Source organism: Schistocerca nitens, chromosome 3 (genome assembly GCF_023898315.1).
Source record: "Schistocerca nitens isolate TAMUIC-IGC-003100 chromosome 3, iqSchNite1.1, whole genome shotgun sequence".
Taxonomy (NCBI): Eukaryota; Metazoa; Arthropoda; class Insecta; order Orthoptera; family Acrididae; genus Schistocerca; species Schistocerca nitens.
In genome coordinates this window covers 804,669,524-804,686,609 of record NC_064616.1, presented here as the reverse complement: position 1 = coordinate 804,686,609, position 17,086 = coordinate 804,669,524, and the positions used below count along the sequence as shown (strand labels likewise).

The 17,086-nt window shown below is 41.3% G+C and overlaps 1 protein-coding gene across 2 annotated transcripts in view; it reads right to left on the bottom strand.

The window, feature by feature from the left end:
- Positions 1-17,086, bottom strand: part of LOC126248829 (zinc finger protein rotund-like) — a 910,415-nt gene that overhangs the window by 111,920 nt on the left and 781,409 nt on the right. For both annotated transcript variants that reach the window (XM_049950241.1, XM_049950242.1), the window contains exon 5: positions 162-400. In XM_049950241.1, the coding sequence (XP_049806198.1) occupies positions 162-400 (239 nt within the window). The remainder of the gene's footprint in view (positions 1-161; positions 401-17,086) is intronic.

The following is a 17,086-nucleotide window of genomic DNA, read 5'->3' as shown; positions in this document are numbered from 1 at the left end:
AGCACAAGAGCGCTGATATCGCCGCTTTCAGCCCCCCCAACACCAGTCCGGTCTCGGGGAGAAAAAAAAAAGAAAGTTAGTCCTGAACATCCCGAACCCGAAAGGGCCAGAAACGTGCGTTGAGGTTCATTCTGCAAGAGGAAACTGAGGACTGGGCTTACCTGAGGACACATCTTGCACTGGTACTTGCGCGGTGGCGGGCCGCCGTTGGTGGCGGGCGCCTGCTTGGAGGCGTTGATGGGCTGCGGCACGACGAGCATGGCGGCCGGTGGCGCGGGGGCGGCGCCGGCGTGCGCGTGCGGGTGCGCGTGCGTGGGCGGAGAGGCGCAGCTGCTGGAGCTGGAGGAGCGCGCCGCCAGCGCGCCGCCCAGCTGCTGGTCCTCGGCGCCACCGCCTCCGCCTGCGCCGACACACGCGTTACGCTCCACAAAATCTTTTATATTTATACGTCGATCATTTTCTAAATGCCTCTACTAACCTACGGAAAATAAAGCAGAATGAAAACTTAAGTGCCTTGCAAATGCCGCAAAATTTAACACAGGGTAAGTTCCCGTTGTATGAGTGCTTGCCCACGTGGAAGGGCTGCAGGGAACATTCCACAGCCTGACCGTACCTGTTATCAACAACAAATCCACAGCCAGCAACAGCAAATCACAGCAAGTTGAGTAAGGCAACACGGAAAGACCGACTATGAGAACTGAGGCATAAACGAGTGAAGGAAACAGCGTTCGACTCATTTACGCGGTAGACAGTACACTATCTGAACAAAAGTATCCGGACACCCTTCGCCTACATACGGCTTGATCTCTATTGAGGACACTTCCAATAAGGTGTCTCAATGTCTGTCCAGGAATGTGAAACCATTCTTCCTCGAGAGCCGTAACCAGAGAATGTAGTGATGTTGGATGCTGGCGTGTCGAGGGAAGTTGACTTTCTAACTCATCCCAAACGTGTTCCACTGGGTTCAGGTCAGGACCTTCGGCTGGCCAGTCCGTCTCAGGAGTATTATTGTCCACAAACCATTGCCTCACAGCTGCTGCTTTATGACGTAGTGCATTGTCCTGTTGGTACAAACAACCGTCGCCTCCGAACTGTTCCTCTACATACTGTGTACACAACGATGCAAAATATGTTCATATCCTTCCGCATTTAGCGTTTTATTAAGCGCAGTGAGGGAATTATACTCTAACCACGAAAAACAACCCCGTACCGTAAGACAACCTCCATCGTACTTCACTGTGCAGCCATTCGCCAAACCCAAACCCTTCCATCGGATTGCTACGGGATCCATCACTCCACATCACTCGTTACACCACCTGAAAGTTCGCTTTGCAGACTACAGAAATGTGTGGCTTACGAAGAGGTGCTCGACCGTGGTACCCCATTCTTTCTAACTTCCTGTGCACAGTCATTGTGCTAGCTTTACTGCTGAGAGCTCTTTGGAACTCACTGTGCGTGTTGTCCTTAACGTAAGTTAGTAAGATTAAGCAGTGTGTAAGCCTAGGGACCGATGACCTCAGCATTTTCGTCCCATAGGAACTTACCACTACCACGTTCCTCAGAATTCGTGTGAACTTTTACAACTGTCCTACGCAGTGCTCGACGACCCCTGTCCGTCAGCACGTGATAATCGTCTGGTCTCGATTTAGTTGTGGTTGTTATTTTGCATTTCCACTCCGTAGTCACATCAGCAAAAGTCGATTTGGGCTGCTTTTGAAGGGTTGAAATGTCCCTGATGGATTTGTTACTCAGGTGCTATCTAGTGAATAGCGCAGGTTGGAAGTCATGAGCTTTCCTGGTGTTACTGTCGCTCTGCTGACTTCCTCGTGACATCTAGCGGTCAGTTAAGCATTACGTAGGGGTGTCTGGATACTTTTGATTAGGCAGCGTACGTTCACAGTGTCGTAATGCTTAGTGAAATATCGATAACGGTAAGTGGATACTACGATATTATAGCGTGTAGATTATGACGTGAAAGTTTTCAGAGATTTTGTTGCCAGATCTCAAATCAACTGCATGATATAAGTAGTTCTCAAATTTTTTGACGTATTATTTTCAAACGCTGCTCCAATTAACTAATGCAAACCAATTGTTGTTATTATTCCATTAAAACATTATATATATATTTCATTATAAATATACACTTGTTATTAATATATTAAAAGATTTTATATTTTGTAGTGACGTTATTATCAAAAATCGTAATCATTTTAGAAGCGGGAGTGACGGGAAGTTCCGTTAGGAGTGACGGAGGGATAGAGTGACATTAACAAACTGATCTCTCTCCTCCCCCCCCCCCCCCCCTCCCCACCGTATCCCACCTCGGCTATACAGTGTGTATCCTAAATAAAGGCAAAGCTCTCTGTGTCAGTTTCTCCCCAAGCGGCTCATAATCCGTTCGCGAGGTTGTTCCGCGCCCCTTAAAGAGTGTGCGCGTAATAACGTCTCGCTTGTGCCGACAGTAAGCACCAACTCTGTTGCACTCAGATGTATAGCCTGTTCGCATTAGAAGCGGCAGACACGTTCCTAAAAGAGGAAATGTCGTATTTGTCTGACGCTCAGTGAAATCTCTAACAGCTTGCAGCCATTCGTCTCACGCTATGACGTAGGAAGTTGACGTATAGCTTTTACGCTTGAATGCAGAGGGTTTAAAATCCCAGTCCGGTCATCCAAATTATATTTTCCGTTGCATTTCTAAATAATGTGTGCTGAGTGCCGCAACGGATATTTTTAAATAAAAAATAAAAAAATAGAAATAAAACATTGAGTTTCCATTCTTCCACATTCGGAACTTGTCCTAATTAATGACTTCGTCGTCAAAAAGACCTTAAATCCTACTTTTTCCCGTTCCTTGTATCAGTTATGCGGCGAAGCATTCATCGAGAAACTTCTTTGAATTAGGTAAATCGTTCATTTTCCTCAGTACCACACAAGCGGCTCGTAGTGAAATTGCGTGCTTATGGAATATCGTCTCAGTTATGTGACTGGATTTGTGATTTCCTGTCAGAGAGGTCACAGTTCGTAGTAATTGACGGAAAGTCCTCTAGTAAAACAAAAGTGATTTCTGGCGTTTCCCAAGGTAGTGTTATAGGCCCTTTGCTCTTCCTTATCTATATAAACGATTTGAGAGACAATCTGAGCAGCCGTCTTCGGTTGTTTGCAGATGACGCTGTCGTTTATCGACTAATAAAGTCATCAGAAGATCAAAACAAACTGCAAAACGATTTAGAAGACATATAGGAATGGTGCGAAAAGTGGCAGTTGACCCTAAATAACGAAAAGTGTGAGGTCATCCACATGAGTGCTAAAAGGAACTCGTTTAACTTCGGTTATACGATAAATCAGTCTAATCTAAAAGCCGTAAATTCAACTAAATACCGAGGTATTACGAAACTTCCTGGCAGATTCAAACTGTGTGCCGGACCGAGACTCGAACTCGGGAACTTTGCCTTTCGCGGGAAAGTGCTCTACCAACTGAGTTACCCAAGCACGACTCACGCCCCGTATTACAGTTACGAACAACTTAAATTGGAAGGAACACATAGAAAACGTTGTGGGGAAGGCTAACCAAAGACTGCGTTTTATTGGCAGGACACTTATAAAGTGTAACAGACCTACTAAGGAGACTGCCTACACTATGCTTGTCTGTCCTCTTTTAGAATACTGCTGCGCGGTGTGGGGTACTTACCAGATAGGACTGACGGAGTTCATCGAAAAAATTCAAAGAAAGGCAGCACGTTTTGTATTATCGCGAAGTATGGGAGAGAGTGTAACAGAAATGATACAGGATTTGCGCTGGAAATCATTAAAAGAAAGGCGTTTTTCATTGTGACGGAATCTTCTCACGAAATTCTAATCACCAACTTTCTCCTCCGAATGCGAAAATATTTTGTTGACACCGACGTAAATAGGGAGGAACGATCACCACGATAAAATAATGCAAATCAGAGCTCGTACGGAAAGATATAACCAAAACATAAGAATCTCCAATGCAACATAAGAATCTCCAATGCAACATAAAAAAATAAAAACTGTACTAGTACTTCTTTGGAGTTTAGTTTCCGTCTCAGGAGCTTTCTTTGCACACTCTGCCAATTTTTGTACAGTATTCAAGGCAGATTGCTGCTTACAATGGCAAACATAACAACTCTTCCTCTTCTTTTTTGGGTCATGGATGGAGCATGTCATGCGTTTTTCCAGTCGTTCTACGACGACTTCTGCTCCTGGTTCTGCTACGAATGGATGCACGAAGTTCACAACGTATGTGAGAGTAGGTGACTCGCTTTTCCATTTGTGGTGTCACCAATGTGTATGCAAGCTTCTTCAAAAACTTAAAGCGGTTGATTTGGGTAGTGTCTTTATTGGTGCAATGAAGGACAAAGGTATTTACCCCACTTAGGTCCAACATGAGGAAAAACGATGCCATTGGCCATCATGGGGTACGTCGTGCAGAGGAATACTTGGCACACTTCTCATTTAGGACATCTACACCATCTTTACTGTCATTATAGTATGAAGGATTATGTATGGTTTCCTCCATCACCATCTTTACATTCATCATGGTGCACAGACGATATTAGAGTCACTACCTTACTCTTTTTCGGCATAAATGAAACTAGAGTTAGATCATGGATGAATGCATACATTGAAGAACTTTCTTCCTTGCTTCTTCTCATAGGTAAGAATTCTTGTGGTATTTCTCTTTTATTTTTTAAATTTTTAAATGTTCAAAAGGTTCAAATGGCTCTGAGCACTATGGGACTCAACATCTGAGGTCTTAGTCCCTTAGAACTCAGAACTACTTAAACCTAACTAACCTAAGGACATCACACACATCCATGCCCGAGGCAGGATTCGAACCTGCGACCGTAGCGGTCGCGCGGTTCCAGACTGAAGCGCCTAGAATCGCTCTGTCACAGCGGTCGGCTTTTCAATGTTCCAACGTACGTTAGTCCTCTCGATCTGAGACATGTTGCTAACTCGATTGAGCTAAACCACTTATCTGCAGCCGGCCGGTGTGGCCGTGCGGTTCTAAGCGCTTCAGTTTGGAACCGCGTGTCCGCTACGGTCACAGGTTCGAATCCTGCCTCGGGCATGGATGTGTGTGATGTCCTTAGGTTAGTTAGGTTTAACTAGTTCTAAGTTCTAGGGGACTGATGACCTCAGAAGTTGAGTCCCATAGTGCTCAGAGTCATTTGAACCATTTTTTGAACTTATCTGCAGTAATGTTGCGGTTAGTGTGTTCAGTTGGTTTAGCTAATATAATCACAGTCTGAGTTGCTTTATGGAATTTTTTTTCTACTGCGCTTAGATTTTTTCAATCGGAATCCGTTCCTGTGTAAACATATGCACAGATAAGCAGTGCGAGCATCAGTAAGGCACATGACTTTCGAGGCATGCTTGCACGGTTTGTTCGGCAGGTACATTTTGAATCTGCATTTGCCACGAAATGATACCAGCATTTCATCGATATATGTGCATTCTCCAACGCTGTACAACATTTGACAGCCGTCAATAAATTGTGTAAAAATTTCTGACACTGAGCCAAAGGATTCTTTTGCTTGAATTCAGTATGGATTGCAGGGTCATCGAATCTCAAGCATGTTAAAGAGTACACCAAAGCGGTTTCTGGATATAACGCACCTAAATATATCATGTCCAGTACTATCTGTGGCATACAATGAATTGTAATCTTATATGCTGAATTTGAAAATAGTCGAATAAAACAGTAAATCGAAAAACGCTTTTAGTTCACATAAATCGGCTTCATACCAAACATTTGTATCATTTTCAGGCTTTTCTTTATTTTTACGCTAGTCTCCTTCAGTAGAATACTCAAAATATCGTCAGTCACAAGCAAATTCCAAATAGCAAGGTGATCTAGTTTATTACCTACTTGAGCAGGTGGCTGCACTGTCAGCAAACGAATGATGTTGTGCTGCTGAACACCAGATCGCTCGAGAAAAGGCTTTCACGACGAGCGATACTGGTTTCGACCAAATATATTTCTAGCAGAACGTTTAGCTACAAGTTCAGTCTCTTTCCTTATGTCCTCATCAGTCTGATCACTTGTTTCATTCAAGGGATTCACAGGTGGTAAAACAAATTCATCTTCACTTTCACACTGTTCCGATTCTGAATTATGTTCACTTTCAATTAAGCTGTTACTATCTGATCCAACACTTCCTAAACTGTCCTCAAACCATTTTACAACCGTACCCTCGAAGTCAGGGTCTGTAACAAGAACAGTAGACGAAGACCTGGCTACTGAACCCATAAAACAAAGACCCAGAGACCGCTAGCATGAAAGAAGCAGTAATAGCATCGATCGACATCACGTTCAAGTGGCTACTGACAAAGGAAACCACGGCAGAAAAGAACAACTAGACAACGCTGTAATCCCCTACCCCACCTCTATCCATTAGCAACTAACAATAAATGTTAGTGGTCTCTGAGACCGCGCCTAGGACGTTAAGGGATAAAACAGAGTGGGGGACGTGTGCTGCTGAGTACCCTAGTCCCGTTTTCCGCTACACGTTGTGCTACAATACAGCTCTTCGAACAACACGAGGTTTCAACTTGAAAAAAGAAAAGCCAGTGGCAAGTTAAAGATTTGAGTCGGTCAATACGTTGCGTTCAATGCTCGTGAAAACAGCTATCCCAATTAGGCGCATAGTTTTCCTCTGCCACATGCAGGAAAAGATAAGAAGGTCTCGCGTGTGAACTTGCTTCCTCAGTACCTACGTGAACCATAATTGTGATAAAAAGGGTTAACCTAATTTAGGATGGGTGAAATGAGTTCAAAAATGGTTCAAATGGCTCTGAGCACTATGGGACTTAAACGTCTGAGGTCATCAGTCCCCTAGAACCTAGAACTACTTAAACCTAACTAACCTAAGGACATCACACACATCCATGCCCGAGGCAGGATTCGAACCTGCGACCGTAGCGGTCGCGCGGTTCCAGACTGTAGCGCCTAGAACCGCTCGGCCATCTCGGATGGCGGTGAAATGAGTCACTCCATATTTAAGTGATGCACTATTAGTCCGCTAATGAACAAAACTAACATACAATAAATTCAACAAATGTTTGATTTTATTGTGAAAGAAAAAAGTAGTTCGTGATAAGAATACGCTTCTATCTGGGTCTGAAAAACAGAGGTGCAAGAAATGCAAACAGGTTCTCTAGAACTCCTTACATTTCCGAAATACATTCATGGACATACACTCAGCGTGCAAATGCTCTCTGTCTGGCATTGACTGAATGGATGAATAAATTGTTGGTGGAGAAAGACAGTTTCATATCTATCTTCTTAGTTAAATTGCCAGTTTTTTTGGGGGGGGGAGGGGGGGGACATCGTACACGTGGAACAACGAGTTCCAACATCCACTAATTCATAACATAAAATCTAAAAAAGAAAATAGTGGCATAAATTATGTACGTTATAGATGCAGTCCTGCACACTATATTGTCGAAATAGGTAGGAGGTGTGGCACGCGTTTCATGGATGCATTTTGTCTGTACGAGGAAAAAATTGAACTCGCGGTCTAAGGGAGCCGAAATCCCTTGATACGTCGCAGAGCTCGACACTCATCAAGCATGGCTGAACAGTGACGTTACTTTGACTCGCGCGTCGCGAAGAGCAAGCAGTACGCGATAAATTACGATCTAGATGCAACAACAAGTTTTTAGACAATTTCGAGAAAAAAAAACACACAAATAAATAGCATTCAGTCCTAATACATCACGAACACCTGTTGTATTTGAACAGTTTTTCAATAAGAGTTCTCATACTAAATTGTGATCACAACCGCCAGAATAAATTACGCGCTAAGATTCGTCGTGGCGCTAGTACCATTAGAGATCGCGATCCAAAACTCCGGCCGAGCCCGAAATTTCCCCAGCTGTGACGTAAACTCCTCTAGCTCTTCCACGTGTGCTCAAAAACTCAACAGCCTGAACCATTTCGACAAATCGCCGAAAGCTAACCATATTGATACCTCTGGACAACATTAAATGACATACGTGTGAATTTAAAAATTGACGCACGAAAATTCGGTCGCAGTTTATGAATGCATCTAATGACACGATAAACGCAATAAACGGAGTTCTTGGATCGGCAGGAAAAAGGACTAAACTAATTTACAAAATTAAGTCTATTTCTAACAGTCTGAAGAAAACATGGCTTCTGGAATCTATACTGAATTAACATCTTTGCAATAGCTTGTTAGCTGTTACATCTGTGACATGTTTTCCGTAAGTTTCAGCCATTAACGGAAGAATGTTAACACGTTTTACTTATATTTTATAGGAGTGAAAATTCACGTCGTTGCAGCTGTATATTCGCAGTAAGTGTATTTTCAAATCTACATTAAAATATTTTCAAGAGTACGTTTTAAATTGATGAAAGAAACAAGAAAAGTGTACTGATTTAAGATCGGACGTTAAACTCCAAATCGTTCCTCATCGAACCGAAATGGGAACTTTTTCTGTTTTTTCCTTCTGATTTTTAAGGTAATAAACTCATTTAGTGGCTGTATAATAGGTTACATAACCTACATAAACTTGACTAAAAGTAGCTTGCATTTAAAAGGAATGGTACCACGTATCTATTGAGTGCACATTGGTTTTACAGTATGTTTTTCATTTTCCGAGCGGTAAACATTAATTGCTATCAACATAATGGTAAGAAGGCGAAAAAAGTTTAATTTTCCGATTTGGTGCATTGAATATAAACGATTAGACACTCGCAAAATATAAGGACATGACTTTTGCACCCTAGGCAAATTTAGAATTTATTTGTGTGTGTATGTAGCCAATTTAAACGAATGTTGGTGTGTTAAGTAACAATATATTTAAGCCCCTCATGTAAAAGGTCAACATATGGTAGTATTTCATTGACAAAATATGTCTTTTTTTTAGGATTCTGTGCCTCTGTCGTTCAAAACGGAACCCTTGTAGACTCACTTTGTAGTCTGTCTCTCAGGAATCTGTAGATGGATAAAGTTTAATGTCAAATACTAGGGACTACGGTCCCTTAGTGGTGTAAAAAATTAAGTCAATGTAATCAAAAGATACGGCCATTTGTGTTTCCTATTTCGATACTCGCAAACTCACTTGTCACGACCTATAAATGAACTGTCTAAATACATAATGTAATTGGTGCGGAACCGTCAGACCTCGAGTCCTACTCGCAATTGTCTGGTTTCTTCTAAACCAACTGACACGTTTCACTATATAGTCAGACTCATGAACAAGTGCGTCGGCATTCGTACTCTTCGAAAATACTGCGGTACTGTTTGGACATAAAACTACAACAAGTTTACAAATCGATGTGTTCAGAATCTAAAATCGGTAGCTGAGGTCTGGAAACACTTCTCAGAAGCTAGTCCGACCAGTTCTAGTAAGTCACTTCGCATACAACACGACAGTGCGACCATGCGACCATTTCTTGGATACTGTTCCAGCGTATTACAGCAGACATGGAAGGTGTAGAGAGATGCAGCCGGCCGAAGTGGCCGTGCGGTTAAAGGCGCTGCAGTCTGGAACCGCAAGACCGCTACGGTCGCAGGTTCGAATCCTGCCTCGGGCATGGATGTTTGTGATGTCCTTAGGTTAGTTAGGTTTAACTAGTTCTAAGTTCTAGGGGACTAATGACCTCAGCAGTTGAGTCCCATAGTGCTCAGAGCCATTTTTTTGTAGAGAGATGCGCTGTCAGGATTGTAACAGGTCAGTAAATCCCACACAACATTGTTACAGAAAGGCTCTGTTTGTCTTACTTGGAAAGATAATGTTCTGGCGAAACCTGTAGCGCAATATTAGAGATGACTTCTGTGAAGACTACGCGACAATTCTACTTTCACTATCATATATCTCGCATAGCGATGATGGGAACAAATCGAGAGAGATTAAGGAGCGTGCAGAGGCATATAGCCACTAATTTGGCCTCTCTCCAGTTGTGAATGTAATAGGACAGTAAATCGCAAATATTGGTGCAAAGTCACCATCGCTTACGGAGTATGTGTATAGATGTAGATGCCACTGCCGTTTGTCACTGAGACACTTCTGTGTGAAACAGAATAGCGTGTTCACACAAGAAGGTGTCGCAACGGTGAACCAAGTAAATTGCGACATAACAGGGCAGAAATTTGCGTATTTGATAGTTGCACTACAAATGGCATTCGTGTCCCGGGACGCTCGAGGAATAAACGACACAGAGAGCTGTCAGCGCCGTTGTCGCAAAGCCATCACTGTGAAGTAGAATCGGAGAGCTAACATTCGATTTATGCAGGCCTCCAGCAAAACGTGGCAAGGAAATCCTTTACACCTGTTTCCTGCCGCACTTAACGGAGGCCTAACAACTTGTATGGCGAACGGGAAAACTGCTTCGCTAATCCACACAGATCCATAACTTTGTTTAAAGGAGCGAAGACATCCGCCTACAGAGACCAATAAATATGTATGAGCCATTCGGTAAGGAAAACCCATCGAATATAGCTTCCGCCCCTCACGAACGTAGCCTTACTGTAGCCGGAAAACGTAATGGCACTGAAATTCGACAGGTAGCAACTAAGTAAATCGCACGCCGGCAAGAAAAGTGACACTTGTCGACAAACGGCAATTTTTAATTTGTCACTGAAAAATACGTGTGAAGTGCCACAACTTGCACTAAAAAAATATAATGGAATTTACTGCCAACAATACATACTTGAAATTTAAAAGAAGCTTATACTGTTTTGGTATAAGTTTCGTAGAATTCATTTTTAAAGTCGAGTTTTCTTAAGTACTGTGTTTCTGAGCTGTGTCACTTTTCTTGCCGGCGTGCGAAATGTCAATAACCCCTGTTAAAAGTTCTAGCTTCTCTCAGTTCGATAATAATTCTTTTTTAATTGTAATCGGAACTGTAAGTAGCGTCATGTTACTCGCATAGCAAAGTATTGCGAATTGTTGAACAGTGTTCGACTGGGAAATCGGCTATCGTACGTCTACGTTTGTTAGGTTCTACTATTGATTAAATTTTCTTTTATTGTATAGTTCTAATTTCAAACTATAACAAGTGTTTCACTGAATGTGGAGTCAATATGACTTGTAAGCTCAGGAAGACGGAAAATGTTGTCAGATTGTAGTTTCTTCGAATTTTAAAGACGGTTCAGTGAAGAATTATACTCGTACTGGCACATAAGGCTCCATTCTCACAGTCACTTTGGCGAACTGGTCGTGGGATTAGCACGGCGAATAAGTCGCATTTGTCACCTGGTACTCTGTTCTCGCAAGACATCATCATGCGTCAAAAGCAGTGCACCCGCCTGTTCCGCGACCTATAGCAGCGAATGGCGCATTTGACGACATTTATCACTAGCAAATTCAACAGCGCTCATTCATCACGTGATCCCATTTGCAGTAGACAGTGTCGGTAGGCCGCTGCCGCCAAGGCAGATTGCACTGCGTTTGTTCGTTAGCAGTTAGTGATTGATGCTTCACGTACCTCCTGCATCTTTTTACATTTACAAGGTGAACTACAAACCGTGCACTTTTGACGCCACAGCGCGACTCCTTTTATACTAACAGTTCAAAAGTGTCTCCCAAAAAATTTCATCCGTGCATATTTTCGTTCGAAAATGGACGTGAGAGAAAGGCAATTTGGAAACAAACTAGTCACGTGTGCAGCAACAATCTTCATTCAGTACTGTATATCTGTATTGCCAGTTAGGGCAGAGGCTAGGGTTTTGCGTTACAATACTTGGTTCGTAAACTGGATTCCTAGCTGAGAAACCCGGCGTTGCCCGGGTATATATCTATGCAAATCTTGGTATTAGTCCATGATCTCCTCCTTCCTGTCTCTGTCCATCTCCTCCTCCCTCCTCATTCTGTCCATTCCTCCTCCCACCTCTCAGTGTCAGTCTCCTCCTCCTCCTCCTCTTTCTATCCACCTCGTCCTCCTCCCGCTCTCTATCCATGTCCTCCTCTCTCTCTGTCAAACTTTTCCTCCCTTTCCCTCTGCTCAACTCCTCCTAATCCCCTCTCGGTCCATCTCTTCATCTCGTCTCTCCGTCCACCTTCTCCTCCCCCTTCTCAGTCCATGACCCCCACCATAGTGGGAGGTTGGTGATTTGTACCCGCATAAGATTTCTTTCCCAATAGTATGTGTACCAAGTTCTTTTGAAATCAATCCAAGGTCCTAGTGAAGAGAGGTACGTGACATACAGGATGATTCCATGATGATATTACAAAACTTACTGGGATGATGGAGAAAGGTAAATGTATCAATTCTGGGTAAGGGGCCCTCGTCTAGAAACGACGGAGTCGAAAGTTATGAGTGAAAATCCTTCTCTGAAATGCATACTTTAAGAGCTATGAGCACTTGTTCATCTTCGCTACTGTGAAACACTTCTGCTGAACAAATGTCCACAGCTCATAAGGTATGCGTTTTACAGCCAATGTTTGCAAGACACCTTTTTCTCGTTTTAGTCCATGCCAGCACTGCAAATTTAACAATCTTAGCAGCAGCTGTAACAGCACATGTATTCAACTATCAGAGGTATCATATCGATTTTTGCTTATAACTTTTGATTCATTTGTTTCCAGAACAGGGTCCTTTACCACAAATTATATGAAAGTTTGTAATATAATCATGGAATCACCCTGTATATGCCACATATATCAGAATGCCCGATTCTGTCTTGTCTTACGCCATACGACTCCAGAGAGGATTTAAATTTAAATGTGGTATTCAGTCGTGTGGCTTGATCCTAAATTCAGAAAAAACTTTTTACAAAGTTAATGACTCGCTGCAGTGCTCATTCTCGGGATCTTGTTGACTGACGCAATTGACAGTACAAATATGAGACGAATTGCACTTTATACGTTTAAGGCTCTTAGGCCGAGCCTACCGAAAAAATTCAAAATAATTCGTCCATAGCCGGCCGGAGTGGCCGTGCGGTTCTAGGCGCTACAGTCTGGAGCCGAGCGACCGCTCCGATCGCAGGTTCGAATCCTGCCTCGGGCATGGATGTGTGTGATATCCTTAGGTTAGTTAGGTTTAATTAGCTCTAAGTTCTAGGCGACTGATGACCTCAGAAGTTAAGTCGCACAGTGCTGAGCCAATTGAGCCAATTCGTCCATATTGAATTTAATCCAATCTGATCACGTACCTTTGTAGATGTTTTCAAATATTTTACGACTGAACTTCGTATATTCACCCGCCGGTATAATGCATCACTCCTCTTGCTTTGTAACCAATAGCAGCTTGGAAATCTGTGCTTGTTACGACCATGCGCAGTAAGCCCGTTTCTTTCACGTGGCGGACTGGAGTTCTGTAACCAATAGCAGCTCGGAAATCTGTGCTTGTTACGACCATGCGCAGTAAGCCCGTTTCTTTCACGTGGCGGACTGGAGTTCTACAGCCTGCATAAGGGTTCTAAGAGTTAGCGTTTGATTTGTTTCTACTTTTCGCCAGCAGGTGGATACAAGCGCAACTGTCATTGACAAGTCTTTCAGTAGTTCACTAACAGATAGCGCTACTTCGCATAGTCTAGCACACGGGCAGATAGCCGGCAAGAATGAGAAAGCATTCACTCTCAATTTAAGTGTTTATTTATAACACAAAGAACAAGAAGACATTCATAATTTAAAGAAAATCGATGTGTATGCATCATTGGATGTTGTTGCTAGATGACAGAAAATAGCCTACGTGTTTTCATTGTTCCTCAGATTAAAATTTAGTAGCCGTATTTAAATCAACAGTACTAGACATGCATATGGTGAAACCTCGAACAAGAATTTTGTGGTAGTGTAAAAAGTAGTGGTAGTGATTAACTGATTAGTGAAGCACATTTCAATGTGTCCTGTCACGTCAGTCTGTCTTGACAACATGTTGTCGAAACGAAAACTATAAGTTGTCTAATATTTAAATCACTAAGTTGTAAAGCGTAGAAATGCTGACTACGGACGCGTTTATTTCATCACAAGACCCAATGAATTTTTTAATTGAAAACCCTTAGTTCTTCTCTCGTCTTTCTTTTGGAGATAAATTCCTGGTGAAAGAACGAAAGCAGACGCCAAGTCCTTCTATTATGAAAAATTTGTAAGCCGTTTCCGGAACAGAATGGTACAATTCAAAACTGAGATTAAGTGGCAGCGTTGTAAGAAACAAACGTTTTTATTTCTACCGTGTACTCTTTGGAATGGCAATGAAGATTTTAAATTGCATAAGTGGCAAGTAGGCGAAGTCTTCAAAATCTACTCACGAAAGCTAAAAAGCGTGAATGTTCCACTTCACATATCACAGCAGCTGTTACATACAATTAGGCAGGTACAGTAAGAATTGACCATGCTGTTTCAGAAGCAGCAGGCTTGGAAGCTTTGAAAGACAATGAGAAGGTTGATTGAAACAGAAGCATAAATGAAAGATCATTTATCATCCGATGCAGTATTTAAGGGCACTTCCTCCGACACACAGAATGATTTAATAGCTTACATTACGGATGTTGTTAAAGAACAAATTTCAAGTGAAGTTTAAAAATAGTCGACGAAACAACGGATGTCTCAGCTAGAAGTAGAATGAGGTAATTTTTCGTTTTTCAAATAGCGAATCAGGAGAAATACAAGAGAGATTCGTGGGGTTTTATGACGTATCTAAAGACCGGCGTGCACAAGGCATAGCCAATGTTTTGTTGCAAGTGCTAAGCAGTTGGAATATTTATAAAAACAAATCAGTGTCGCAAACATACGACGGCTACAGTGCAATGGCACGGAAAAATTATTGGGTCCATTCTATTGTGAAACAAGTGTATTCTCATATTCTCTCTATCCACTGTTATGCATATCAGTTGAACCTAGTTCTCCTCTGTGCTCGTAAAAAAATTACGCAGTTAGAAATTTTTGAGGCAAATCTGTCAGGATTTCGCACATCTTTTAGCCGTTCCAGTAAAAGAAGTGAACTTCTCAGCGAAAGGGGATTTAAACTACCAGGTCCATGTGAAACAAGGTGGAATTTTCACTCACGCTCTGTACAAATCATTATTCTTCACTATAAAGACCTGAGGGCAGCATTTAATGATTTGATAACCAATGAAGGTTGAGATTATAATTCTTTACATCAAGCAATTGGGCTAGATAGTATTCAGATAACCAGACTTTTCTTTTTCTACTGCAGCTGTAGAGTTCCATTTTCCTGCATACAAGCTTTTTGTTTGACATCTTTCAAAGTAAAACTGTGGATATAAGACGCTGTAAGCTTGAAATTGAAAACTGTATTAAAGCTGGTGAATAACTAATATGTGAGGAAATTATTCTGAAATGCATAGTGGGTGCTAAGAGTCTTATACATTTAACAGAAGTATCTCAAATAAATTTCAACGAAACAGAAGTAAGTATTCAGATATTTAGAAGGGTAGTATTCAAAATAATTGACACAGTAGTAGTAAACATTGAAACTAGATTCCAGAACTTCCATGAAACAGATTCTACAGAAAGTGTAATCGAGAAAACGTTCTCAGGTTATCGTAGGACAAAGAATTTCCCTATACGTGAAGTTAAAGAACTACGTAAAGTATATCCTTTATTGACAATGGAAAACTGAAAAGAGAACATAAGTTCTCTTTTCAGTTTTCCAGCAGTGAGGATAAACTTCTAGAGCCTCAGGACCTCCTTAGCATTATAAACAATGGATTAAAATTATGTTCTCTGAATGTGTGAAATTACTGTCGTTGGTTCTTACAACTCCAACAACCACTGCGTCTTGCAAAAGAAGCGTGAGTACATCAAAACGCGTTAAAGCCTACCTTCGCACCACAGTGGCAAATGACAGACTGTCAAACTTGGCGATTTTGGCTATAGAAAAGGGAAACGGGAAATCTTCAACTAATCGGCAGGATTTCATATCTCTTATTATCAATGTTTACACCCTGAAAAAGGGTTGGAGGATAGATCAAATTTATAAAAATATGTAACGCTGCATTACTATGTATTATATTTTTATGAATGTGTAGATACTTGCTATTTTTATGCATTTATTTATCACAGTTTCGGTAGTAGTTTCAGTCTTAGTAGAAATATGTAACCAAGTTCCTTGGGCAGTGTTTCCGTTTTACAAGATTTGTTTTAAGATTTTTTTTTCATTTATCGCAATTCTAATTCTCAGCCTACCCTAAAAAATTTAACGACTCACTGGCTCGTGCCTCTCTGAAAGCTTCGGAGCATAACTGCATCGCCAATTATTAGAGCAGGATGGAACCTGCTATCAGATCTTGCACATTGCAAATGCGTAGAAAAGTGCACGTGAACACTTCATTAGTCGAAATGGACTGTTGTCCCTACCCGTACATCAACCCTTTTGCGCAGAGACGCCGACTTATAAAAAATATTTGGGGGGGAGGGGGGGGGGGAAGGCATACTGGGGGTCTTGCCCCGGGAAATTTTCTAAATTTTAGATGAAAAGTAGTGAGTTTTAAAGCTTTTTAAAGAATTGTAGAGTCATATGATCAACATTAGATTCCCGAAAACTGGACTCTCGATAATTCGACACTGCGGGAAATTCGACAAGGCTACACATTTCTTACTTTGAAAAAAGAAACAAAACATAAACACGCACAGTAATTCCGTAAAATGCTAATTTAATTTAACAGTAGTAATCATGCTTATAGACTATTACACAGAGCAGTGAATATATAGCTCTGAAAAGACAGAAATTATATTTAAATAAATCCTAAACCATCATTAAAAGAATAAAACATAAAATATTGCTGTCGCACAGTGATAGCACTTCGATTAATAAGTGAAATAGCTAATTTAAGCTTACTTTGAATAAGGCTCAGGGTTCATTAAATAAAAACAATACCTCGAAGTTAATGATTTAATACAGTTAATAAAGTTAATACAGTGTGCCTAATACTTTCAGTCAAAAAGTATGTAAATAGCGCGTTTTAATTGGGTTTTACAGCATAAAAATATTTAAGTATTTGAAAATAACTAATACAGTACTATAGTAATATAGTACTAAACTAGTACCAATATTTTGAAACTGAAAACATTATGTATGTATTTAATTCTCTATTTTATAAAGATTTTTAATATTGCTCTAAATGCC